Source organism: Glycine max, chromosome 6, assembly GCF_000004515.6.
Source record: "Glycine max cultivar Williams 82 chromosome 6, Glycine_max_v4.0, whole genome shotgun sequence".
Taxonomy (NCBI): Eukaryota; Viridiplantae; Streptophyta; class Magnoliopsida; order Fabales; family Fabaceae; genus Glycine; species Glycine max.
In genome coordinates this window covers 12,892,460-12,919,888 of record NC_038242.2, presented here as the reverse complement: position 1 = coordinate 12,919,888, position 27,429 = coordinate 12,892,460, and the positions used below count along the sequence as shown (strand labels likewise).

Sequence of the window (27,429 nt, the reverse complement as noted above, 5' to 3'; positions counted from 1 at the left end):
AATTAAAAATATTTAATATATAAATATTTTTAATTTTAAGTAAATAATTAGAGTAAAAATAATGTGTAAATAATTTACATACTAATTTATGAAATTTAATTGTAAATTGGAAAAATAAAAATAAAAATATGTAAACTATCAAAAATAAAAACATACAAATGATATAAAATAAAATAAAATTAAAAAGATTCATATATTAAATATTTTTTAATTTATAAATTTTGATAATTTTTTTAAAATTTTTTAACAAATGATACATAAAACTTAATATTAATATAGTTAACTAAACAAAACAAATATTTTATTGTTTTGTCTATGAATAATTTTATATAAATAATTAGAGTAAAAATAATTTGTATATTAAAATCTATTTAAAAAATTATGTAAATAATTTACATATTAATTTATGAAATTTAATTATAAATTGGTAAAATAAAAATACGTAAAGTATTCAAAATAAAAACATATAAAATGATATAAAATAAAATTATAAAAAATTATGTATTAAATATTTTTTAATTTATAAATTTTAATTTGACAAAAATAATAAATCTTAATTAATGATACATAAAAAATAATATTATTAAACTTAACCAAACAAAGTAAGTATCTTAATAGTTTATTACTTTATCTATGAGTAAAGGTTCATGAGTTTAATTTTTATTAAGACATTTTTTATTTTTCATTTTATTTAATTTTTTTTCTATTAAACTTTGGGTTTATTGGGTAAGCCTTATTTCAAAGTTTCCTAAATGTCCCTAAATTAATGTCAATCTTTTTCATTTCAATCTTCATGTCTTCTGCACTTATTTTCTCAACAGCATTCTCATCTACTTCGTAGGACTTCTTTATTGGATTAAAGTCAAGAATGTCAAAAAATTTCCCTATTAAATTATGCCCACCAACTAAAACGAAAGAAATAAATAAAGAAAAATATCAAGTGAATAATTCAAATGAATTATTTGTACAATAACATCGTCAAAATATAGATAATATTATTTTTATGCTTCAGAAAAAGTATTGCTAGCACGACATCAAAGAAGCTAAAAGTTACTTGAATAGCGTTGCGTGCGTTATATACACAAAGTCAACATAACATTTATAATTTAGATGTAACTTTTTAAGGAGGACTACTCTTAAGATTTTGTAACAATATGCGGATCAAAGCACACTTTCTTAACATTATATGATTGATCTAATCAGGAGTTAAGTGTGTTCTTTATCTTAACCTTGAAAAGAAATATTTTTTCAACTAAACGTGACATCTCTTTTTGAATAAAGAATGAAGATTTATGGTTCTTAAAAAAAGTTGTTTAAAAAGAGATAGCAATAAACAAATGATAAAGTTAATGCAAAAACAATACAAAGATCAAATCACCTTAAGACTCCATTAGAGAAATTGCAGAGAGGCTGCAAGACTCAAAACAAATGAACAAAGGAAGAAATCCAAACAATTGCATAAGTAGGTATTCTCATCCACAATGCAAACCCATATGCCATACACACAAGCAAGTAATAATGAAGATTAAATTAGTATGAAAAAGAAATTTGTAATCAACATTAGATCCCCCGAGCCATCATGATTGGATTAAAGTTTGTACAACTGACTTTACAAAAACAACCCAAATCTTCCTTTTATAAAATTGGATTTTCAAGATAAATTTTTTATTGCAAACATACTTTTGAGGATAATCAAACATATTACTAAAGTGAGTTTATTTTCTAAAAATATGTTTAACGTCCAAAAATACTTCTTCAACTGATAACCAAACATAGCCCAACATGTGTTGGAGTATCGTTGAAAATCCTCAACCTATATTTTGCAATGGCAAGACCTTTATAACTTCTCTATTCAAATGCATTGAAATTCATCGTGGCCCAAATGATGGTTGTGAAGGATATTAATTAGAGAATTATAGAAACTCAAGTCACCTATTTTGCAGAACAACATATAATTAAGACGAGATATCATTTTTCCTTTAAAATAAAATGATAAACGATGTTCATTGAGTAATACTTTATTAAACTAAACAATGATGGAAATGAGTTGTATTTCATTTTTTTTTTCAATTATACTAACTTTTTATGCGAAAGTTGAAGGTCTAATTTCATGGGGGCGAAAGATACCCATGTAAAATTTCTCTTAAAGTAATCTTAAATTATAGTATTGTGCATAGATAAATGTATGAAGCTAATGAAACATTAGCTTGTAGTAGCCACCACCATTTATTTTTACCTTTCTCTAGTCTATCCAATAAAAAGTAAAATATTGAATAAATTTCTCTTATAAATTTTTTGAATATTTATCTTTTACTTTATACATATTATTAATTATTAATGCATGCTAATTTTCAACAATTTCATTATAAGATTATCATTAGATCTCATCTAACACTAAATTTTACTTTTTATCAAGTTCTTAAGCTCAAAAAAAAAATAAGTTGTTATTTTTATGTTCACGTTTGGAGGAGATTAAGTTTAAAGACATGCTTAATTCTTAAAATAACTTTTCTCAGCACAAAGTACAAATACATAGGATATTATGCTTTTCTATGACCATAATTATATTTAATATGAAATAATTTTGATCTAGTTAGATAAAAAAATTATTATGACAATAAAGTTTTCATTGAATATTTTAGCAATTATACGACGAGATCAAAATTAAAATTACTATTTTTTTTATCCTGAATTAGAAAACATAATTGTTTCTCAATTTAATTACATATTTGCGGTATATGACTATTATTAATCCAAGAAAATCTTATATAAAAAAATAAAATATAAATTCTCACACTAAATATTAAATAGACCATTCCCTAACAAATTGAACAAAGGATAATCATACTAGTTTAACTATAGTAACGTTGTTTGCTATTTTTATTTAATTATTTTACGAGGTTGCGTTAATTGATGCCAAGTGTGAGAAAATTTTTTATGTTCTTGTGAAATTCTTAAAACATGGGCCCATTCTAGCGTGGACAAGCCTCCCATATGGTCTAATGTGGACCATTTTTAAACACCATTAGATTCATATGAGTGAATTTCGTTTGATGCTGCAGTTACCCAGGGAGATAACGCACGAGAATGTTGTGAAGCTTGTGAAAGTTCACATTAATCACATGGACATGTCTCTTTATCTGGCTTTTGATTATGCAGAACACGACCTCTATGTGAGTATATATAATCGTGGAACTGTTGACATGGCATTCTACTTAGGCACTTGAGTTGAAGTTGTTTTCTTTTATGGTTTTGTCTCAAAATGTTTCCTGTAAAAATGTGTACTTCCTGATATCCGGAATTTCTTGGTGTTTTTGTTTAATATTGCCTTTTGACATTCCCAGCTAGTGAGACAAGGTTTGGTTGTTGCATCTTTTTTTTTAAGTCGGAAAATGTTAGTTGTTAATTTTGTTAGAATTTTAGTGGGGGTTGTTGCATCTTGTTTTATACACATTATGGTCCTTGAAATGGACTTTATGCTATTGTAATTTGTAAAAGTTTTGCTTTTGTGTCTTATAAAATGTAGTGAATTTCTCTGGGAAGAGACATATATAGGTAGCAAGCAATTGCTTGTTCTGATTAGTTGAGTGTAAAGATTGCAATCTTGAATGGCAGGAAATAATAAAGCATCATTGGGACAAAGTCAACCAATCCATTAACCAGTATACTGTTAAATCGTTACTCTGGCAGTTGCTCAATGGACTAAACTATCTACACAGGCAAGTTGTTTTGTTTTTGAAATTGAAGACGGTTCCTTTTCTTTTCTTTTTTTGTTCATATGCTGACTTATTATATTTTTTTTTTCTGTAGTAATTGGACAATATATCGGAACCTAAAGCCATCAAATATACTGGTAGGATTTTGGCTACCTTATCACTATATGATTAGTTTTTTTACTGCTATAATTGGATTGAAATTTATTTGTCCACTTTTGATAGCACACTTGTTTATTTAACAAACTTTCTATGAACAGGTTATGGGTGAAGGAGAGGAACATGGAATTGTTAAAATTGCTGACTTTGGACTTGCAAGGATATATCAAGCACCTTTGAAGCCATTATTTGAAAATGGGGTATGAGCACCTTTGTCATTGTCATCCACCTGTGTTGAGCAATATTCATTTTTATTATCATAGATATTTAATTCTTAATATTTAAGAAGCCAAAATCTGGGTAAGCATATAATACTGGCAGGAGTGCATTAAAGGCTTGTACTATCTCAGCTTTCTAATATAAGCTGAGTGATGGATATTGTTGTTTACTTCAAGTTTAGTGCATTGAACTGTCAAGTCTGATGGCAACCTCATTGTCTTGATTCCTCACATGTTGGGGTGCTTAATTGTGCATCACCTGTTATCATCTTTAACCTTCAGTTAGCTGTGCACTTGTATTACATTTTAGCTCTGCATATGTTTGATGGTTCAAATTCCTTAATTTATAATATAATAACGTGCTCATGTGATCAACGAAAGTGCATAACAGCAGCCCAAGCTTTGGAGCATGAGTAAGACTCCTTCTATTCTCTTTTGCTCTTGCATGAAATCTGCATACCTAATTTAACACTTTTATGGTTAATGGTTGTTATTTTGTCTATTGAAATGCTGACAGGATTCCACACTTTTCCCATGTTTTATTTTCTTGATATGTGATACTTATGAAGGTTTACTAAAGGATGTTTTTTTTTTTGGAAGGCGAAATATATATTATATTATTGATTTAGATAAAACAGTACAAGTGGTACTGAACAAAGAAAATACAAAGCACCTTTGGTGCTGCCTCCCAAAATAACCCAAACTAACCCATCAAGAGAACATCACCACATAGGTTAACCAAAGGACTCCGATATATTAGAGGACCAATGGTTGAAACTAATGTTGAAGTCTTTCTCTCTAGCTTTTAGCCAAGACCAAGCTGTAAACATAGCCTCCTCCATGACTTTAGAGTAATCAAAATGCTTTCCTTGAAAGATCAAGATATTCCTATGGTGCCATATGGTACTAGTTAGAGCCACCCACCACCCACACCATCTGCTTTGATTTATATTAGCACCAAATCCTTCACAAAATTGAGCTAAATGGCTTGCTGGGGAAGCTGGAAGAGGTCCTACAGCCCTGACCCATCCCATGGATTCCCACCACAGGGGTATTATCCTTTTACAATTAAAAAAGAGGTGACCCACTTCCTCCTACTCTTGACCACAGAGAGGGCACCCTTCATCTTGGAGAAGCACATTTCTTCTTAGCAGATTACCCTTAGTGGGTAACCTGTCCTTAAGAAGCCTCCAAGTGAAGACTGCTGCTCTTGGAGGAACTTTCAACTTCCAAATTAATTTGAAAATGCTGACATCCGAACCTGAGGCATTGTTGTTCAGCATTAATCTATAAGCTGACTTGGTGGAGTACACTAAAGGATGTAGTTTCCAATTTTCCATCTTATTGTTTGTATTCAATATATTCTAATCAGAAGTTGCTAAGTTTTTGAGGATGGGCAAGCAGATTGTTGTAGTCTTCATCAGAACAAGTCCAGAAGCTTTTCTTAAACTAATTTACTTACTATAAAAAGCAGTTATGTTGTCCAGCTTCTCCTGAGTTAGAGAATTTTGTGTGAATTTATTGTTTTTATTCACTTAGGTTTCAGTCAATCATCATATGTGTCTGACTTCTGTTTGACACCTGTGTATATATTCCTTTTCATTTTTATAATACAATGCTGCAACTGTTTATGGTTCAGTGAGTACAGCATTAGCTCATCAAATAGACCTTTATCATAATTTTCCTGGGTAGAGGGCTGGTTTTCTGTCTCTTCAGTCAAGAGAGCACCATGGTCATGTTAGATATTCCATGCATGTTTTCATAGAGGTAGTCTGCTGATTGTTTCATAAAAGCTAGTGAAATTGACTTGCCCTCTTCCTTTTGTCATATATACTAAGTTGTAAGATCTTGCAAAACATTGATGGATCACTGATTTTGATGGTAATGGTTCTCTGAAGTTGATGCACTTCTACTTCATCAATATGATTTGGATGTATGGTAGAGAAAACTTAAAATTGGTTGTTGCCTTCAATGCAAAGATTCTTTAATTATGTTGGGGGCTGTGCACTGTGACTTTTGATGGAAAGACACCTTAATTGTTACAATATATGTGTGTATCTTTATTGTTTATATAATTAGTTCCTCTGTATCTTTCAGTTGTGTTATCTCTTAAGTATCCTTTTACTTTGTTTTCCAGGTATTTCAAAATTGAACCACTACCCAGGTGGAAGTAAGGCCTTTTTCTTCCTTCTTCTGTTTGCTATTTGGTTTGGTCTTTTTCCTGAAGCTTTCATTGGATAAAACCTTTTCCTTGTACTATTGGTTATTTGTCATTTGGAAGGTTTATACATAAACAATATTCACATAGCTCTTTTCAGGTTTCTTATATAAAAAAAGTGTGGTTTTCATTAAGCATGTTTTGATGGTTATTTTTTTATTTAATTAGATATCTGTGAAATCCATGCTCAGTGCACTTGTACCCTGCCAACCTGGAGAGACATTTGTGAATTATCCCACGTGTCCAGTGGATACAACAACAGATTTTGAAGGGGCAGCCAACATGCAACCTTCACAGACGGTATGCAAAGATAACTAAAAATCCTATTGAAACTAAATCATTCTAAGCTGAAATCATGCAGACTTAATTTACAATTAATGCCTCTAAATATTGTAAAGTCAAGTAGATTTAGAATATTCATAGAGTAGGGCATATCAGAACTAAAGGATATGATTCTACTGTCTTTGACCATCTTTTTTGTTGAAAATATTTATATGTTCTATACAGGTAATACTCTTAGTAGTTTAGCAACTGTCCAGATTTAATTTAATATAATTTTATTTTTAATTTAATGGTATTGTATTCCTAGACTTTATAAGAATCTCTCCTTTTCATTGAGTCATATTGGTGTAAAATTAAGGAGAACAATGACCATTAGGTAAGTGAATGACGAATTGACAATGTTCAACTTTAGATGGATAAGGTTATACTTGGAATTGAAAGAGTAGTGCATACTTAGACAAGTGAAGGGGTATTTCCAACTATTTTATGTAGAAAGTGGTATCTTGAATTCTGATATAAGTACGATCTATGTTCAGACTTTGGGTTCACCCTTTCAAATGGTGGGTGAATCAGTGAATTGCATCCTCTATATAAAGCTCAATGTTGCCACATCCTTTTAAACAATAATTCCATGCAAATTTGGTGTATACCATATATAACATACAGAGAAATTGTAGATGATGGATATAGTTGTTGGATTTGTTAATTTTAAGGTTAATCCTGGTTTCTATCCTCCTGTGCCCACCTTTGTAAACCTTCTTATCTCTTTGCAACAAAATAAAAAACCACCTTTAGTTTATCTGTTTACCTCCAACTTCATAGCAGAAAATGAACCTTTGCAGATATATAGTAGTTACTAGTTGTGTTATTCATGGGGAGGATAGAACAGATTACTTTGGCTAACCTGTGTCTTTTGAACATTTTATATAACTTCTGTGTGATTATTTTCTCGGAAAATGTAGGTAATAATTGTTATTAATTTAACTACATTTTTATGAACATTTTCAGTGATTTTGCTATGTTATAGGACTTAGTTAACTGTGTTATACTGAGTGGTTTCTCTTAATGGATATTCAGATTACTTTCTGAAATTTTAGTTGTTTTTTTGCCCCCAAAAGTGCCTTTTTGTAGTTATTGGTAAATTTTGGTTTTGTATTTACATACATGCATGTGCACAAGAGTATACATTTTCTACTTCATGATTTTAAATTTTGGTTTTGTATTTACATACTGATTTTTTTCATTTTTGTGTGAGCAATTAGAATTCGTGAGAGTGGTATGTGAAGTTTTGAATTAAACATGGCATTAGTTATATTCTTGTACTATGATTCTTCCAAAGGTTGTGGCAGACATCAAATTTGTATGTTTTTTTACACCAAACTTGTCTTGTATCGTTTCTTGTCAATATTGTTCGACCTTCTGGCATATTTGAAATAGTTGGATGACTCTTTCATATTTGCAATAAAAGCTGAAATACCATGTCTCACGGTTAGGATGTTCTGGTAGAGATCAAGTGAAGATAGATTTTAGGGAATTTGATCTCACTCAGGACAATTTTGGCCTCCCAAGTTCAGATGGTTTGCTTCCGTTCTTGCAGACCTCATTATTTTATTGCAGTCAAAGGTTTATTGCATTGAGCACAGGAAACTGGATGCTATTATAATGAAGAGTACTGCTGGAACACTAATGGAGCCCTTGGAAGGGAATAAACATAGGAAATCGGTGAGCTACTGGAGGCACGTGTATATAATGCTTTAGTTGTACAAATTTCTTGTATTTTGTCTAGAATATTTATATTTATGTAAAATTATAAGACTCAAAATTAAAATAAGTAATTTATGTAAAATTATAAGACACATCACATTAAAACACTAAGTCTTAGTTTATACTTCAGATTTCAAATTCAAATGCACGTGCAGAAGCAAATAAATAAAAATTGAATCACCCATCAAATGCAAACAACTTTTTATTAAATTCGATCAATCTTATTTAATGTCATAATCCAATTATGGAAGCTCCTAATAACAATTGAGGGAGATAAAGTATATATAGGTGCTTCTCACACTTATTTAAATTCGATCAACTTTTTCTTGATCCATATTATAAATAGGTGCTTCTCACACTTTCTCCATTCCACAAAACTTTAGGTTTTCGGCCCAACTCAAATTATTTGGGCTTACAAACTCTCGAGTCCAGTTGATGGGTTTTTATATGTATACAAATTTTAAATAAAAATAAAAATTTATATATGTAAAAAAAATTAATTATTAGATCAAAATTAATTGTTACAAAATTTATTATGTAAATTTATATATTCATTAAATATATATTAAAAAATTTAATATTATATATAATGACATTAATTATTTTATAATATAATTATTCTATTAGTTCAATTAGTTAGAACGTTGTACTAATAATAAGAAAATTACAAGTTTAATTTATGAATCATTAATTTTAAATTAATTCATAAAATATATTTTTGAAAATTTCTTTAAAAAAATCGTATGAGCCATTATGGCAATCTGTATCAGCTTTATCCAAGAATAATATTGAAATTATCCAGGTGTACCAGTAATTTGACTGGTGCGTAAAGCAATTGTCATTGATCTAGAACCTGCTGTGGTGGTGCAGACAAGTCCAGAAGGTTTTGGAATTTTTTGAAAGAAACTTAGCAAACCAACGAACTATTTCTGGAACATTCGAGATTGACCCTTGGTTTGATTTAAATACCTCGTGCGTCCCTTCAGACAGCAACAAACAAAACAAACAAGAAAATCAACATTTTTTTTCTATCAATTCACACGACAAAATTTAGCAGAGTTCAAAACACCAACCAAGTAAAGTAAAGAAGGGAAGATGTCACTGATACCAAGTTTCTTCGGTGGTCGAAGGAGCAATGTTTTCGACCCTTTCTCGCTCGACGTATGGGACCCCTTCAAGGATTTGTCTTTCCCTTCTGCTGAAGATTCAGCTTTCTTGAAAACACGAGTGGATTGGAAGGAGACCCCAGAAGCGCACGTGTTCAAGGCTGATATTCCGGGGCTGAAGAAGGAGCAAGTGAAAGTGGAGATTGAAGATGACAAGGTTCTTCAGATAAGCGGAGAGAGGAGTGTTGAGAAAGAAGACAAGAACGATAAGTGGCACCGCGTGGAGCGTAGCAGTGGTAAGTTCTTGAGGAAGTTCAGATTGCCAGAAAACGCTAAAGTCGATCAAGTTAAGGCTTCTATTGAAAATGGGGTTCTCACTGTCACCGTTCCAAAGGAAGAGGTCAAAAAACCTGATGTTAAGGCCGTGCAAATCTCTGGTTAAAAGTCCAATATATAGAAAATACTGTGTTTTGCTTCTTGTGAGTTATAAGGAAGATCTTACAATGTAAACTGTACCTGTTGAAATAAGCGTCAGTTGTTCTTGTTGAGTGGCATTCATGTGTGTTTAAGTGTCTTAACTAAATGTGATGTAGACAAAAAGGAAAGAGATTAGTAATGTGAATTACAATTGGATTACTGCATCTGTTCTTGCTTTAGATACATTTCGTGTGAATTAATTCCAGCTATATATTATTTCATTCAACACTAAAGCCAAAAAGAAAATGTGATTTTAAAATTTAAATATTAAGATTATAGGTTTGATCTATAATAACGAATTTGCACAAGAAATAATATAGGATTGCAAGTTATTGATCTAAAGAAATATGACAAAAAAAAAAACAGAAATCTAGTATTTTTTTTCAATGGGACAATCCTCATGATGATAGTTACTGGTTGGTGTGGACAAACTACAGTCATGACTGATAAATAAACATTCATATTTGATGGTCTTCCTCTTCAGTTCTCTTGAAACCAATAGTTCTCAAGTGATTTAAGAGCTAAAATATTCCGTGCGCGCCTCATAAAACAAAGGGAACTCAAGTGATCATAGACCTCTTACAGGTAAAGGCTATCATAAAGGGGATAATTACTATTGCAAAGATGGAATCGGCCAATTCAGTCATTGCACATGCTTTTGTTGGGATAAATGGTTGGAGTTACATATCAACTCAACAGAAGATGTGGTAATAACTACATCTTTATTGGTTAAAAGAAGCATTGATAGATATGACTAATTGAGAAGCTGAATATAGGTGGCTGCAATCATATTGTAGTATGTAAACAAACAAGAAAAGGGAATTGCAGGTCTTAAGGTAGCATTCTCTTAAGTAACTGGTCAACTGTAACTGCATTCATAGATGACCACACAGAAGGTGGCACCACCATCATCTTCCAGTTTTGCACGGGTGTGGAGTGGATGAGGATATCCCATCTGCTTCCATTGGTCATTAGCCTCAAGCTAAAGGACACCGAATAAACACAGTTCATTGACAGAAATTAAAGGAATCCATCATATCAAAATACCATGTAATGTGACACACCCAAATGAGTAGTTTGCAGATTCTTGCCAACCATTGCGAAGGTGTCATTTGGCAATGAATGTTAAGAATTTGCAAAATACTTGTGTTTGGATGTGTCACATTTTGTGGTGTTTTGATTTGATGTGGAAATAATGGCTTCACATGATCACATACCAAATGCAGCCCGCTGTCATGGCATATCTCTCCACATCAACACTAAACTCTTCAGCTAATTTCTCAGGTTCGTTCCCTTCCACAAAAAGCCTCAAGAATTGAACTTGAAGTTTGCACAATCATGAGTGTTCAATGTATATCCAGGGCCCAGGCAGCACAAACCTTCCATTCTTACATGGTTTTGATTGTGGCAGACTAAAACTAGAGGCATCCCAAAAGGTTTTGGCTTCTCAATGAAATAAAAAAGTTAGCCTCTCATCATTCAAGCACTTGCAACATTTTTACCTCTCCATGTTTTAATTCCATTTCCTTCACCATCGGGCTTAAGTCATCAAGAATCCAATCCCAGTACAAGAGATGACAAGATACATAGTTTGAATCAATTTGCCCCTTCTAACAGTTCAAAGGCTCAACCTCTTTCCCAGCTTCGCAGAACATCACTTCCAACACTACACATTGCAAAGACCAAACCAAATGTCCCCAATTTGTTGTCCATCTCTTGTCATCATCCAACACCCCCCAAAAATCCAATCAACACAATGCATTTTATTTTACTTTTCCAAAAAAAAAAAATTTAATTAGAATGTAGTACCAATTACACTTGTAAATCGTAATCATCCAACCACAAAAATTGTCTTCTATGGTAGATGCCTGACTTTTATAATAACTATAAGAAACTCATAAAAATTAATTTTTTTTATAAAAAAAAACTACTTAACAGAAGAAAAATAATGCAGAAACTGATAAAACATTTACCAATTTCATGCCAAACAGAAGATATCATCAGTCATCAACAAAATATACTGCAAAATCCTCAACGGAGCATTTCCAAAATCCAAGTGCGGCAACCTCAACTCCCTCACCCTGCACGCCCCATCCACCAGAGCTCCGACCCGAACTCGGTTCACATCCACCCTTCTGAAGAGGTAAAAGGCGCCGCCGCGGCGCTGATCGGAAGAAGGGTTTTTCTTGGTTTTGTAAAAGCTCCAACCTTTTCCGGCAAGAATCCGACAAAACTCCTCCATGGTGTCAACGCGAACACCAACAACCCTAGAGTAGAGAGAGAAAGAGCCGCAGTCCCAGTTTCCGGCGGTGCCGGCGGCGTCTGGGTGGTGGTCGGAGTTGAAAAGAACGATCTTGAAGGCGCGTGGGGAGAGCGTGAGGAAGCAGCGGAGGTGAGCGAGTGGGGTTGCGGAGAGGGAAGGGAAGGGGATGGGAACGGCGTCGCTTGGGAGGGAGCAAGAAGAAGAAGAAGAAGAAGAAATGGATAGTGATGAGGGTTTGGATGATGATGGGTTGGAGAAGATGATGTGAGAGAGGGATGGTGTAGGGTACAAGTCTAGACCTAAGTCTCTTGCAATGGTGGCAAGCCTGTATGTGTCTCTTATGATCTCTTTTGTTGGGAGGAATATGAGGCCAGGGGTTTTGTACTTTCTTCTTCTTCTTCTCCTTCTTGTATGATGGTGGGGTTTTGAAGTGCCATAGGTTTTATTTTCATCATCACTATTATGGTGGTGATTTTGGGTTAGGATGTGATGAGGGTTGTGGTTGATGGTTTCACCTAAGACCAGAGAGCGAACCAGCTTTAGTGGAAGCATCTTTGCTTTCTTTGCCTTGCCTTGGCTTAACGAATCATAAGTCACACCTCACAAGACATGTCTTGTCCTTCTCATTCTTCTTTTTTCACCTTCACTTTAGCAAATTAACTATGTTGCTGGGAGGGTCAATTAAGAAAGATTTTATTAAGTAATGGAGTAAGAATTATGAGTTTTATAAATATGTTGCTATTGTATTTAGCTTTTATATATATAAAAAAGAGTGATAAAGTAAAATTAGGTCAGATTTAAATTTTTTTTTTTTAAATATCAGATTTTAGGCTTTAAAACAAGTATATTAAATTTGATAGATTGACCTGTTTATATAAATATATAATATTTATATTATATATATATATATTATAATTATTAATATTAATAATAAACTTAAGTTCGACTGTCCAAACAATAACATCTAACAGATAAATAAATTAGACTTAAACTCGTCAATACTTGATCTGAAATGTTTCCACCCTAATTGCTGGATAGTATTATTCATCCTTGGAATGGATGCATGATGTTATGGACTTATGTTATACTACCATAATAGCAAGCCGAAAGGTAGCACTTTTCAGTTTTCACTCAAATTTCCTCTTTACAAGGAATGAAATGGGGCTATAGTGATATACATTACTGGCACGGGACCCATAGCTTTTGTTATATTAATTATTATGCTCGGTTTTCAAATTTTGAGTCAATGAATTAATGGATATTTTTCTTTTCTTTATTTGATCTCGTTAAGGATTGAGTTGTCCCATTTTTGTTAAGCATCTAACTTCTACGTCCTCATTATGTTTTGTAAAGTGTTTCTAAACTCTTCTGTAATGTTACTTTTGTCTTGGACTGACTCAATGCTCAAACAGTTGTTGTGTATGAGAATATTTGTCTTGACATTTTCTCGGTAATTTAGTGGCTTTGACTGAATTACTACCACCATTATTTTTTTTTATATAATCAGAACAATAAAGGACAGAAGCTAGATTTTAATTCAAATAACATCAATTTCGTCCGCTAAAGACAACTGAATTAGATATTCATTCCTATTAGCAAAATTTAATCATTATATAGTAAAAGAGTTTAACTTTAATTAAATATTTAAAATTTGTTTCTTTTATCAGAATTTAAATTTTAAATTTTAAGTACAATATCAACTGATACTCTATAATACTTTATATTTTTAAAGTAATTATTATAAAAATAAACAAATTTATCATGCATGATACTAATTTTCATATTTTAATTAAAATTTTAAAATATTATCTCATAAGCTACATATCTTATAAAATTATTAATATATTATATTTATATCAATTTATTATTTTATTTTTATTTAAAATATTTATTCAACGTGAATAATATATTCAGTTTAGCTCTTTTTTTTTTAAAAAAAGTTGCTTGTTTTAAAAAATCATTATAAAATTGAGATAAAGAAATAACTATAATTATCGAGCATGTGAATGTAAATTGTTTTAAATTAAAGTCTTAAATATACAATTTTAAATATAGAGTTTGGTTTCTTACAAAGATCATATCGGATTCAAAATATGTTTGGGCCTCGTCTGTTTGGGCTTGTTGATGTTTTAGGTTATGTCTGGGCCTTGTTCTTTCTATCTAGTCAACGACCCAAAAAATGGCGATACCAACACCTGATTTGGCATTCTCCTCCGAACAAGTGTGCGATTAGTTTTTAGCCTTTGAGGCACCGATATTGTTCTTCTTCAGGAATGTTATCTCATGGCATCAGAATGTTAGTGTTTATTTGTTTTAAAAATAAATAAAATTATTTTTGATAAAATTAATTTTATACACTTAAAAGTTAAACCTATTTGAAATGTTCCTTAAAAAAACTCTTTGAAATGTGTCTAAAATAATCTTAACAACAAATTTTACGTTAAAGCATATACTACGAGTCTACCATAAGAAAAATTCATTCTAGCTTAAACACACCAGCACTTAGTGTGTGTTTAAAAACGATTGTGAACTCAAATTGACATGAATTTTTAGATAATTATAAAAAAATAAAGATAAATGAAAAGCAGTTCAAAGATTCATTCATCAAAGTATTACAAAGTTGGTTTATTTATACAAAGACAGAAAATAACTAACTTGAGTAATCAACTAACTTACTCAAATAACTTCGAGTAACTAACTAACTGTCATAACCAATTAACTATTCAAATAACTTCTTGTAATTAACTGCAACTGCTTAATCGTGATACCCCTTAAGTTGGTGAATAGATGTTAATCATTCCCAATTTGACAATGAATTTACCAAAAACCAAACCTGAAAGTGCTTTTGTAAAAACATCTGCAACTTGGTGTTAGCTCTTGACATGGACAAGCTTGACTACTTTGGACTGAACATATTCTCGGATGAAATGATGATCAATGTCAATATGCTTGGATCGTTCATGATGACCAGGGTTTGAAGCAAGACTTATAGCAAATTTATTATCACAAAATAGCATCACAGAAGGCACATCAACTTCAAAGTAAAGAAGTAACTTGCTTAACCAAACAATTTCACTAGTAACAGAAGACAAGACACGCTATTCAGCTTTAGTGGATGATTTTGAAATAGTGGATAGTTTCTTAGAATGCCAAGAAAGAAGGTTGTTTCCCAAAAAGACACAAAATTCAGAAGTGGATCTTCTAGTATCAACACAGCTGGCCCAATTAGCATCAGCAAAGGCAATGAGGTTGAGAGAGTTTTTAGCAAGGAAAAACAAACCTTGTCCACGAGCAGATTTGATATACTACAGAAGATGATGAACAACATGTAGGTGAGGAACTCTAGGTGCTTTCATATACTGACTTAATCGATTCACAACAAAGGTGATATCAGGTCGTGAGATGGTCAAATAAAGCAATCTACCAATTAATCTTTTGTACATTGATGGATCAGGGAGTAAGTCTCCATTATGAAGATTGAGTTTCAGATTGGGATCCATTGGTATATTGGAAGGTTTGCAAGCCAATAAACTTGTATCTTCCAAAAGAGATAGAGCATACTTTTGTTGGGATAATGAGATACCTATGTTGGATTTGTCTATTTCTAATCCAAGAAAATATTTCAAAGGGCCAAGGATTTTCAATTTTGATCTGAACAGCTTGTACAGAGGCAAGATTGGGTCCTGATAGGATGATGTCATCTACATATACTAGTAAAATGACTAAGGAATTTCTTGAGCCAATGGTGAAAAGGGAGTAATCATGCTTGGATTGATGGAATCCATGACTAAGAAGAGTAGTGGAGAACTTACAGAACCATTGTCTAGAGGCTTGTTTTAGGCCATATAATGATTTGTTCAATTTGCATACCAATGAAGGATTGGCTGACTTGTATCCCTTGGGAAGTTCCATATAAACTTCTTCAAACAAATCTCCCTTCAAAAAAGCATTGTTAACATCCAATTGGAGGAGGCACCCGTTTCTAGTAGTAGCAACACAAAGCAGAACTCTCACAGTGGTAAGTTTGGCTACTGGAGAGAATGTATCAGAGAAATCGATCCTAGCTTGTTGAGTATAACCTTTGGCAACCAATCAAGCTTTGTATCTATCTACAGAGCCATCCATTTTGTATTTAACTTTATACACCCATCGACATCATATACAGTGCTTATCAGGTGGTAATGGAACAAGTGTCCAAGTGGAATTTGCTTCAAGAGCTTGGATTTTCTCTTGCATTACTCGACACAGTTCAGGATAAGGAACAACTTGATGATAGAACTAAGGTTCATAGATAGCTGAGATGTGATTAATGAAAGCTATGTAAGGGGGGCTAAGAGGCAACAGGGAACAATGATGTTGGATGGGATATGCAGCCTGAGATTGTGATATTACATAATCAGACAAGTATAAGGGATGCTTAAAGTGCCGTGTACTCCTTCTTAAGGTGACAGAGGGCAAAATGTGAGGATGATCTAAGCCAGGGATTGAGGGTGAATCAGTTGGGTCATGGTTAAAGGTATTAAGTGGCTGTGGTGATTGGCTACGAGTTTGGTCAGGGTTAGGTAAGGTATTAGTGATGGGAATGGGGATAATCAAATCAAGTAAAGGATCAAGAATGACTTGAGGCTGTGAAATGGTTTGAAAAGCAAAAATGGATTCATGAAAGACAACATCTCTGGACACAAAAAATTTCTTAGTGTCTAGGCTATACAACTTGTATCCTTTATAACATTGGGGATAACCAATAAAATTGCAGGCACTGCTCGAGGAGAAAACTTGTTCCTTGATGATGGAAGAGTGGAAGCAAATGCTAAACAACCAAAATTTCTTAAGGCATGATAGTCAGGTTCCTTTTTGAACATAATATTGTAGGGTGAGCAGTGTTATAGTAATGGTGAAGGGGTTCTGTTGATGAGAAAAGTTGCAGTGGTAACACAATCACCCCAGAATGAGATAGGAACTTTAGACTGAAAAAACAAAGCTCTGGCAACATTGAGCAGATGTTGATGCTTCCTTTCCACTACTGAATTTTGTTCTGGTCTTTCAACACAGGAAAATTGATGAAGAGTGCCCATGGAAGCCAAAAACTGAGTGAGGGCAAGTTCCTTAGCATTATCATAACTAAGGCATTTGCTAGATACACCAAACTGAGTCTGAACCATGGTGAAAAATTGTTGCACATAGATTGAAGCTTCAAATTTGCGCTTAAGCAAAAATAGTCAAGTGAATCTTGAGCAGTCATCAACCAATGTAAGGAAAAATCTCCTTCCCTTATAGGTAGGGTGAGCATAGGGACCCCATATATCACAGTGAATTAAGTCAAATGGTAATTCAGATAAATGGTTAGAGTTAGGAAAAGATAATCTTCTAAATTTAGCAAGAGGACAAACATAACAATTAGAAGAAGAGAAATTGGGAGAAAGGTGCAGACCAATTTTATTATTCAAATGTTTGAAAACTTTGTCTAAGATATGACCAAATCTAGAATGTCAAATATGAGCATTTTTACAAGGAATGGAATTTGTATGTGAATTGATAACAGAAAAAGTAAATTTGCAATCAAGAGTGTCCTTGAGATCTAAGACATAAAGGCCTTGGATGAGATCCCCTCTACCAATCCTCTTGCAAGCTTGCTTCTCCTAAATATCAAATTCATTTTGAGAAAAAGAAATGGACAAATTAGGATTGGTTAGAAGAGCACTAACTGAAATTAAATTAAATTTGAATTTAGGAATGTAGGCAACATTATGCAAGATTAAGGTATTGGTTAAGCAAACCGAACCAATGGCAAGGATAGGTATAACATCATTGTTAGGCAGAGTGACAGTTTTATCAGAAACAAGTTGGTAAGATAAAAAATGATGAAGGGAACAAGAAATATGAATGCTGGCACCAAAATCTAAAAGCCAACAATCATGAAGAAAATTAGAAGTGGATGTAGGAAGGATCATACCACTGGCAGAAGAAACACCTTGAGGGATGACAACATTGGTAGCATGACTTTCTAAAAGATTCATCAATTAGCTATATTGTTGGGCAGTAAGCTGAAACTGGGAACCCGAGTCACCAGAGGAAGGTTGTGAGTGAGACATATCAACAGATACTTGTTGAGCAACCTTGTGTGGTGGTGAAGAAGAAGAAGAATGTTTCTTTGCTTTTGAGGAAAAATCAGTCCTCTTATAATTTGGAGGATAACCATGCAACTTGAAGCAACGATCCTAAGTATGACCTAGCATACCACAATGAGCACACAAGGGGCGATTCTTAGAAGATCCTTTGAAGCGATTGTCAGGATGACTGCGTGCAGCAGAAGAAGTCTTCAAGGCAAAAGCATGTGAAACTTCACTAGCAGAGGTGGAAGCACCAATTTCCTTTTGCTTTTCTTCTTGAACAACTAAGGCAAAAACCTTAGTTACTGAGGGAAAGGGATCCATGGATAAAATTTGACCTCTGATAATAGAGAAGGATTTGTTCAGCCCCATCAAGAACTACATAGCATACTCCATTTGTTCAAAATCGCACCAAGGTTTAATTCCTCCATAGGTGCAGCTATGTGAGGGCTTCAGTTTTGATAATGACTCCCACAGAGAACGAAGCTTGGAGTAGAAAGAGGAAACAAACATGGAACCTTGTTGCAGAGTGATCAAGTCATGCTTAAGTTGAAAAATTAAAGGACCATTTCGTTGCTCGAAACGTTCTTGAAGATCATCCTAGATTGCTTCGGCAGAAGAACGATGTAAGATACTTACTTGCATTTCTTTGGATAAAGAATTAAGGAGCCAGGATGAAATGATACTATCATTGCGATGCCACAAAACATGAGTTGAGTGACCCAAAGCAGGTTCAGGAATTGAACCATCGACAAACCCATATTTGTTCTTCCCATGAAGAGCCATGCACATTGCTTTCTTCCAAGAATTGTAGTTTTCACCGCTAAGAGGATGAGAAATTAAGGTAATGCCAGAATTGTCGCAAGAATGAAGAATGAAGGGGTTAGAATTATCAATGGCAGCCATGGCCATGAGAGAAAAAAAAAAGAAATAGCTTCAATAGGGAACAAAAGGCACGGAAGCAAAAACTTCTGATACCATATCAGAAATGAAAGATAAATGAAAAGCAGTTTGAGGATTTATTCATCTAAATATTACAAAGTTGATTTATTTATATAAAGACAAAAAATAACTAACTTGAGTAACCAACTAACTTACTCAAATAACTTTTAGTAACTAACTAACTTTCATAACCAACTAACTATTCAAATAAAATAATTTCTTGTAACTAACTTAATCGTGATAATAATTCTTAGTTTTCGCATCAAAATTCCATTTTGACATGAAAATCATAAAATACACGCATTTAAAATGGGTGCCCAAACACACTGGGTTTTTTTTTTAATCAGTCTTTTTTACTCCTCAAGCTTGTTTGTAACAATTATTTTTATTTGAACATCGATGTGCAGCATTCTTTCTCCTTTGAATTAGAGTAATTGTTTGATGAGTGTATATAATAGTTCTATACAGCCTCTCTAATGAGGCAGTCATGCAAGGAAGGGAAGTGCCCAACTCTATCACGTGTTCATATTTTTAACAGAATTAAAGAAAAATGTCAAAAACTCAATTAACATGAAATGTTTACCGTTTAATGTTCAATATGCTCATCAGGTCATTTGTTCTTCAACATTTTTCTAATTATATATAATAACAGAAATTTTAAATTTTATAACAGTAATTTGCGTGCCTGATACATTATGTGGCCTTTTTCAAGATTACAAGTTTAGCTGAAAAGTGAGAGTAAGCGTCAAAGTTTCAAGACTCTTTTAATCTTTTTATTTTTTTTATTTACTTTAATTTATGTTCATTATATATCTCAAAGTATAACAATCTGATACTTATCGTGCAACAAATAAAAAGGGACATTATCGAGCTTAGGATTTGAGCAGTAGGAATACACGCAAATCTTTAATACTATATACCGGAAATTTATGTAAATCTTAACAAGTTGAAATTTTAAAAAAGCATACCTTTTTTTAAAAAAAGAGAAAAATAACAGCATATTTCTTTTTGTTGATAAAAATAGGTGAGTTGGATTTTGTGATCACCAAATCATTCAAGATTTACAAATGTTTAAAAAAATACTTATAAATCACCTATTATCAGGATTCTCATATTCATGTGAGATTCAAATAACATGCGCAATGTCATACTAATAAAGTAATAAGTGAGAAATGTAAAATGTACATTGAAAAAAAAAAGATAATTTTAATATAAATGAAAAAGAAAATTGAAGGGTATATTTATGGGAGCTAGGAGGGTTGATGCAACGAAGGAAAGAATAAGCACCCGGACAAAAAATGCATTAGAAGAAATCCCAGTTTTAATGATTGAAGCAAAGCCTTTATGGACCGACACCTTGATATAAAAATGTTTCATGCATTTACTGAAACACGCAACGTACCCATTTTCATATCCTTTTCTCTCGTCATCGTTATATGGTTGAACGAATTCAAAGATGAAGTCATGGAAGTTGGGATTTTTGGTTCTGCTAGTTTTGTTCAGCACCTCTACTTGTTCTGCTTGGTTTGGTAGTAAACACAAAAGTTCCAGTGGAAGGAGCTCCTTTCATCCAGATGAGGCTTCATCGTCGTCCTCGTCGTCGTCACCATACATACTAAACCGTTTTCGTGCTGGCTCATCCGTCGTGTTCCCGGTTCACGGCAATGTTTACCCAGTTGGGTACGTGTAAAAGGACCTTCCTTTCTCTTAATCTTTCTTTTTGTTCTTCAGTTAAATTCACTTTATGCTTTTCTTTCTCCACTCTCGTTTTGTTCATCCCTTTTCCTGCTTGGGCCCTCTTTAAATTTTAAGTCCCACGTAAATTAGAGAGGTAAAATTAAGATAAAATATATAAATAAAAGATAATCCTCATCTTTTAATCTAATTTTTTATGTTAAGTTAAACCTAAATTTACATTTTAAAATTTTAAGATAATATTTTTTATTCTAGGAAAGAACACTAATAATCATGATCCACTGTATTGGATAACTAACTTGGCTTAACATCTTAAGCATATAACCAACTTCCTTAATTATTTGGTCAAATATTTGATTTTCAACTTCTTAAACCAATGTCAAATGTATATGTATATATGAAAAAATATCTCATGATGGGTTAAAAAACAATAAACTAGAATAAATAAAAACACCTTCATGGATTTTCTTCCCATTTTTATTTTATTTTTTCTTTGGTCCTGATTGCCTCTGGTCAGGGAATACATTATACATGCCTTCATGGAATCAGTTATCAAAATTGTTTGATGAAGATCAAATAATTCATTCATTATTTTGGTAAATTCGACTTAAATATAAACTATTAATTTTCATCCAAAGGTTGAAACTCATAAAAGTCTCAATTAGTAAATAAATTTTTTTGATTCTGGGTTAAAGAGCACAAGTGCCTCCCAATTACTAAATCACAGTCTAATCCAAATCTCACTTCTGATATATTAGTTTAACTTTTTTCACACGATGAAAATCAAATATTATTTAATTTGAGTTAAATTAATAAATACATTTATGTCCATTCATGTATGATATGTAGGCAATTTTTTTTTTTTTTAACTTGACACATCTTGAAATATATATATATACGCCTCTAACATAAGTCACCATTACTTTCAACGTTCACAGGTTTTATAATGTTACTCTCAACATCGGCCAACCACCCAGGCCATATTTTCTAGATATTGACACGGGTAGCGACCTCACCTGGCTTCAATGTGATGCCCCTTGTTCCCGTTGCTCTCAGGTGAACGAATATTCACTCACTACCAATGTTCAAAATCACCTGCAGAAATTAATAAAGTTTTTTTCCCTAGAAAACATGTCATATTAACTTTTTTTTATAGACAAATGTTAATTTTGTTTTAGAATATTAATTTTTACTGTAAAAACATCAAATTCATGATCTTTTTCCTCTTTTCTTTTCTCTTAATCATTCAACCTAGATTATATCTTTACATGTAATAACAATTGAGATGAGATTGGAGGATAGGCTTATCTTAGCAAATAGATACATGAATAATATTAATCTGTTTGATTTCAATCTCCTACTAATATAGTCTTAAATATTTGTTACTTATTTTCAGACACCACATCCACTATACAGACCAAGCAATGACTTTGTGCCCTGCAGGCATTCCCTCTGTGCATCCTTGCACCACAGTGATAACTACGACTGTGAAGTCCCACATCAGTGTGACTACGAAGTTCAGTATGCAGATCATTACTCATCCCTCGGTGTACTTCTCCATGATGTCTACACCCTCAACTTTACAAACGGAGTCCAACTCAAAGTTCGTATGGCACTTGGGTTAGTATCATAGCTCAAACCAGTTTTACTTCCTTACTTCTTACTTTTATGCCTTATATTTTCAGACTTCAGAAATATCATTTGATCATGGCAACCTTGCATATTCATGATAATTTTACCACACAAGACCAGCCCAACGATAAGTTAGGCCTAAAGCAAATTTTAAAAGAAATTTTTTACTTTAAATATGTAGGACTTTTTTCCTAACATATGTGATATTTTTGTCAACATATGGGTTCTTTTTTATTTTATAAATACTAATAGCAAATATATTTTTACTGGTAGACCTAAAGCTAGTACTGGTATCACATGTATTTTGTTGAGAAGTAAAATTTCTTTAGTTAATCTTATGTGTTTTTCTTTTTTTCCATTTTGCAGATGTGGATATGATCAGATTTTTCCAGATCCTTCTCACCACCCACTAGATGGAATGCTTGGCCTTGGCAGGGGAAAAACCAGCTTGACATCACAGCTGAATAGTCAGGGTTTGGTGCGAAATGTGATTGGGCACTGCTTGAGTGCACAAGGAGGAGGGTATATCTTCTTTGGAGATGTTTATGATTCTTCTAGACTAACTTGGACTCCAATGTCATCCAGAGATTAGTAAGTACATTTTCATATGTCACATCCCCATTTTACATTTTCCACATGCATTGTCATAAGTTCAAGTTCTTTCTCTAGATTGAGATCTCATTTCTGTGATCTGTCTCAGCAAACATTACTCAGCAGCTGGGGCAGCTGAGCTTCTTTTTGGAGGGAAGAAGAGTGGGATTGGAAGTCTTCATGCTGTTTTTGACACTGGGAGTTCTTACACCTATTTCAACCCATATGCTTACCAAGCACTAATTTCTTGGGTCAGTTGAAAACATTCACTAATAATCCTTAAATTGCAAGCCTATTCAATGCACCAGACATTACAGAGCTCATATCATGTCAATTTTCATCATGCAAGATTTGAATTGCTTGAAAGACAAAATAGAAATAAAGCATTTCTTCAATAATACCAAAAAAAATAAAATATTGACATGTTACTTAACATGAATCTTTTCGTTTAATTTCCAAATGTAGTTGGGGAAGGAATCAGGTGGAAAACCCCTAAAAGAAGCACATGATGATCAAACTCTCCCTCTCTGTTGGCGTGGTAGAAGACCTTTCAGAAGCATATATGAAGTAAGAAAATACTTCAAGCCAATCGTGCTTAGTTTCACCAGCAATGGGAGAAGTAAAGCTCAATTTGAAATGCCTCCTGAAGCATATCTGATAATATCAGTGAGTTCCACCTAATCAATTTGTTCTAGATTGACCTTTTTTAAAGTAACAGACACATTTCATGTATGAATGCTAATAAATTATTCTGCCAGAACATGGGAAATGTTTGCTTGGGCATTCTAAACGGCTCTGAAGTAGGGATGGGGGATCTGAACCTAATTGGAGGTAGGAATGTTGTTACTATCTCTCTATTTTTTCTGATGCTTGTTTTGGATAATGGATATTATCACTTTTAGTTCTACTGTTCTTAGCCTGTTTAGCAGTTAATTAACCAAAACTCAAAATGAAAAACTGCATTATAAAATCCCTGGTTCTGTTTATGCAGACATATCCATGCTAAACAAAGTAATGGTATTTGACAACGACAAGCAGTTGATTGGTTGGACACCAGCAGATTGTGACCAGGTTCCAAAATCAAGAGATGTAAGCATTTGATCATAAAAGAAAGCCATACGGTGTTTTTATCATCATCAAATAGTAGCTACTAAGGTGGTTGTATAATACGAGTGTTAATCTGCTTGATTAGATAGCAATATGTTGTGTTTAACAGTAGTATGTTGCTACGTGGTATAGAGGTCTACCCTGATTATTTCTGTTTATAGCCTATATATCGGACTGGTTAAACTTGCTAAGTAACCAGTCATATACAATAATATCACATTAGTTTGATTCCACGGCTTTAAGGATTTAATTTGGAATGGCAAAGCGAAGAGTCAAAATAGAATAGTGCAGGTTGATGCAAATATTAGGTGCATCTCTTGATTCTATAATTAATTGGCAGATTTCATTATTATCAATCCATGTTGTTTCTCAACATTTTCGGATCTATTCAAACTTGGTTGTAGCAACATCATCAATTATAGACAATTTTATATACCGGATAATTCCGTAAAACATTATCAACTTAGTATTTTATTACATGGGCAGTTGATTTGTGTTTTGAATATTTTGATTATTTTACTGCAAGTTCTTTTCTTTTGGCGTTGTTTCTGTTCTGTTCTGCCCATAACCACATTTACTTCACAGATTAAGACAAACTCATATATATATATATATATATATATAGTACAAAGTGTCAAACATGTACAACACTCGAGGCCAGGCTAGGCTGCACCATCATTTCCATCCTTTGAATGGAAGATTTTTCATTCAATTGTTTCCTTTGAATTGAAAAGCAGAAGTTGGTATATTACAAAATATATGAAAAAATCATACTGGAATAGCAATGGAACAAGAATTTTCCTTACACCTACTCATTAACCCTCCAATATCCTATCATCCATCATTCGGCTTACTTTTTACTTACTGCAACACCTAACTCCTTTTCTCCTTTTTTTTTTTTGTTCTCTTTACACCAAGATCCAATCCAAATACTAGCTCATTTCAACCGAATTCCACATTCCCTGATCTCTCTAGAACAAAGAATAAGAATAGTTTACTAAGCTTGGCCTAGTCCACAAAATGTTAGGTGCAATGCAATTGCACACAAATGCTGACTTTTACTACAAAAAAATAATAAAGATATTTGCGGGTCCCATCATCTTGTCCAAAAAAAACGTATCGTTTTCACATCTTCTGTAGGTACATGAACATGTCCTGCAAGGGCGAGAGCTGACCCATTTGGTACTGAACAGTGCCAAAGGGGTCATCGTCGACGGAAAGGTTATTATCGTCCAAGTAATTAAACTGAAAATCAAACGCGTTTTCTAGCTGTAGGCCCAGATCATAATCATCGTTATTCCACTTGGGGTCGCTCTGCACTTCCCTCTCGCACCTCACATCGGGCGAAACCACGTGCTCCGAGCTGCTCGAGTCCGTGTGCAACCTTGGCACCGAATCTGAAGTCTCCGTGTACAACAATTGCTCATTTCCAAGCTTATGAATCTCAGGCTTCGTCTCGTTCTCGTGCTCAAAACTATGAATCATTTCAAGATTCATCTTCGGTGCGGTCGTGTTGTATTTCTCAATCTTCCCTTTCTTGTTGTAGATTCGACACAACACCCAATCATCAAGCTGTGCACCATAACACAACAAAATCAGATCCATTTTTATAAAAATAAAAAAAAACTGAAAGATCAAAACTTATGCAATTCTAATCCTTTTCTAATCAAAATTTTAGTCAAATTGGAGATATAAGGTGAATTGAATAAGGGAAACAGAAAAAAGATTGCAAGAAAACTAACATTCTAACAAAATTAATATTTGCCCATAAAAGAAAAACTAGTGAAATTACAATTTGGGACATACCCTCAAGTTGTTGTTGTTTTTCTTGGAGGCAGATCGGTCAACATTGGCGAGGCGATATTCGTGCATGATCCAATTGGTTTTCACTCCTTTGGGGGCTTTTCCGGCGTAAAAAACCAGAGCTTTCTTGATCCCTAGCGCTTTCGGTTTTCCGATCGCCTTATCGGCGCCGGTGGCTTTCCAATAGCCGCTTCCGGCGGCACGGTTCGGCCGTGAACCGTTCGGGTATTTCCGATCCCGAGGAGAAAAGAAGTACCATTCTTTCTCGCCGTAGTAGCCAATTTCTGCATCATCCAACTCATTATCAATCAATTGAACTATGCAATTAGTTGCAGTCACAAAACGAAACCCCATAAGAAATTAAACGAACCTGGAAGCTGCCATGGATCAAACTTGTACAAATCGACCTCTTTGATGATGGGAACCGCGATTGGTTGACCCGCGCACTTCCTACACAAGTAGTGATTCACCAATTCTTCATCAGTGGGGTGAAATCTGAACCCTGGTGGCAACTCTAATTCTCCCTTCATTCGCGTTTCTTCCTCTCTTTGTTCTTGTGTGTTCTTCCCTTTCAACTGAAGATTCTTCTAATTTGCAAGCTTCTTCTTCTTGTGGTTGTTGATGTTGGTTTTGTTCTTCTTGTTGTTGGCTCTGCTTTGCTTTGCTCTGCGACTTGAAACGTATGAGAGAGGACACACCCTGGGTGGGTTTTATAGCGTGAAGGGATAAAAGAAACATAGTGAATTTCGACACGTGCGTTATTGAGGTGGAGGCCAAATCCATTTGACAATTAATTTATTTAACAAAAATAAAAATAATGTGTGACAAGGTTCGACATATGTAGGGATGACGGCAGCCGCCACGTGGCAGTGGTGGAGTGGGCGTGGCGCACGTGAGAGTGTTCGGGCTTTTTGATGATTGTGTCATGGCTTACGTCAGTTGTCGCTGCCGTGCCTTATATTTTCAAAATGTCGGCTCGATAGTTATTAGCCATGGTTGACTATAGTAATTATTGTGTCTAGTCCACCCACCCAAGCTTGTCGTGTTCCTTGTTCTACCCACTAACATCGTGCCTCGTGTCAACACATTGTGAATCTTAAGCATGGCACCGCACGACATTCTCTAACCAGAAATTACTCAGCATTTCTTTTTGTTCCCCTTTTTGCACATTTTTTTTATTGATTCTTTTTAAGGAATTAAAGATAAAAAAAATATCAGAGCATATTTTTAGATATATTCTATTACTATAATTTTACTCTTTTTTATTATTAATTTCTTAACTAAGATACTGATTAATACTTATTTCTTATTTTAGTTTTATTTTCGTTTTATAATTTTAGTAAACAATT

At 33.5% G+C, this 27,429-nt stretch overlaps 5 protein-coding genes across 8 annotated transcripts; 3 read left to right on the top strand and 2 right to left on the bottom strand.

The window, feature by feature from the left end:
- Positions 1–3,035: 3,035 nt before the first annotated feature.
- On the top strand, positions 3,036–8,436 carry LOC100775334 (cyclin-dependent kinase E-1). Its single transcript, XM_006581725.3, has 6 exons — positions 3,036–3,173; positions 3,616–3,719; positions 3,811–3,853; positions 3,974–4,072; positions 6,228–6,260; positions 6,477–8,436. Exons 1-5 carry the CDS (start codon positions 3,036–3,038, stop codon positions 6,240–6,242), a joined length of 399 nt encoding a protein of 132 aa, XP_006581788.2. The 3' UTR covers positions 6,243–6,260; positions 6,477–8,436.
- An 821-nt stretch (positions 8,437–9,257) lies between these two features.
- On the top strand, positions 9,258–10,101 carry LOC100780308 (18.5 kDa class I heat shock protein). Its single transcript, XM_003526837.5, has one exon. The coding sequence runs from the start codon at positions 9,450–9,452 to the stop codon at positions 9,900–9,902; it is 453 nt and encodes a 150-aa protein (XP_003526885.1). The 5' UTR covers positions 9,258–9,449; the 3' UTR covers positions 9,903–10,101.
- LOC100820243 (uncharacterized) lies at positions 9,881–12,848 on the bottom strand. 4 transcript variants are annotated; one of them, XR_005892010.1, is made up of 3 exons: positions 11,911–12,848; positions 11,155–11,708; positions 9,978–10,919 (listed from the first exon to the last, which is right to left on the bottom strand). XR_005892010.1 is itself a non-coding variant. In XM_041016535.1 (2 exons), exon 1 carries the CDS (start codon positions 12,750–12,752, stop codon positions 11,916–11,918), a length of 837 nt encoding a protein of 278 aa, XP_040872469.1. In that variant the 5' UTR covers positions 12,753–12,848; the 3' UTR covers positions 9,881–10,038; positions 11,911–11,915. The 4 variants fall into 4 exon arrangements, 2 of the variants coding, with proteins under 2 accessions (XP_040872469.1, XP_003528067.1); XR_005892011.1 differs by having other exon boundaries at positions 9,978–10,892; XM_041016535.1 differs by lacking the exon at positions 11,155–11,708 and having other exon boundaries at positions 9,881–10,038.
- A 7,675-nt stretch (positions 12,849–20,523) lies between these two features.
- On the top strand, positions 20,524–24,732 carry LOC100819172 (aspartic proteinase Asp1). Its single transcript, XM_003528017.5, has 8 exons — positions 20,524–20,932; positions 21,886–22,003; positions 22,344–22,567; positions 22,946–23,170; positions 23,280–23,421; positions 23,636–23,836; positions 23,929–24,001; positions 24,162–24,732. Exons 1-8 carry the CDS (start codon positions 20,709–20,711, stop codon positions 24,269–24,271), a joined length of 1,317 nt encoding a protein of 438 aa, XP_003528065.1. The 5' UTR covers positions 20,524–20,708; the 3' UTR covers positions 24,272–24,732.
- A 189-nt stretch (positions 24,733–24,921) lies between these two features.
- Positions 24,922–26,771, bottom strand: NAC018 (NAC transcription factor). The gene is made up of 3 exons (NM_001255948.2): positions 26,451–26,771; positions 26,084–26,364; positions 24,922–25,849 (listed from the first exon to the last, which is right to left on the bottom strand). Exons 1-3 carry the CDS (start codon positions 26,608–26,610, stop codon positions 25,403–25,405), a joined length of 888 nt encoding a protein of 295 aa, NP_001242877.2. The 5' UTR covers positions 26,611–26,771; the 3' UTR covers positions 24,922–25,402.
- Between the last annotated feature and the right edge of the window lie 658 nt (positions 26,772–27,429).

Coding starts and splice junctions, on each gene's coding strand:
- LOC100775334 (XM_006581725.3), top strand. CDS start 3,036: ATGAGTGAATTTCGTTTGATGCTGCAGTTACCCAGGGAGATAACGCAC. Junction 3,174..3,615: donor ATGCAGAACACGACCTCTAT/GTGAGTATATAT, acceptor CTTGAATGGCAG/GAAATAATAAAGCATCATTG. Junction 3,720..3,810: donor GGACTAAACTATCTACACAG/GCAAGTTGTTTT, acceptor TTTTTTCTGTAG/TAATTGGACAATATATCGGA.
- LOC100780308 (XM_003526837.5), top strand. CDS start 9,450: ATGTCACTGATACCAAGTTTCTTCGGTGGTCGAAGGAGCAATGTTTTC.
- LOC100820243 (XM_041016535.1), bottom strand. CDS start 12,752: ATGCTTCCACTAAAGCTGGTTCGCTCTCTGGTCTTAGGTGAAACCATC.
- LOC100819172 (XM_003528017.5), top strand. CDS start 20,709: ATGAAGTCATGGAAGTTGGGATTTTTGGTTCTGCTAGTTTTGTTCAGC. Junction 20,933..21,885: donor GGCAATGTTTACCCAGTTGG/GTACGTGTAAAA, acceptor CAACGTTCACAG/GTTTTATAATGTTACTCTCA. Junction 23,422..23,635: donor ACCAAGCACTAATTTCTTGG/GTCAGTTGAAAA, acceptor TTCCAAATGTAG/TTGGGGAAGGAATCAGGTGG.
- NAC018 (NM_001255948.2), bottom strand. CDS start 26,610: ATGAAGGGAGAATTAGAGTTGCCACCAGGGTTCAGATTTCACCCCACT. Junction 26,365..26,450: donor TGATCCATGGCAGCTTCCAG/GTTCGTTTAATT, acceptor TGGATGATGCAG/AAATTGGCTACTACGGCGAG. Junction 25,850..26,083: donor AAAACAACAACAACTTGAGG/GTATGTCCCAAA, acceptor TATGGTGCACAG/CTTGATGATTGGGTGTTGTG.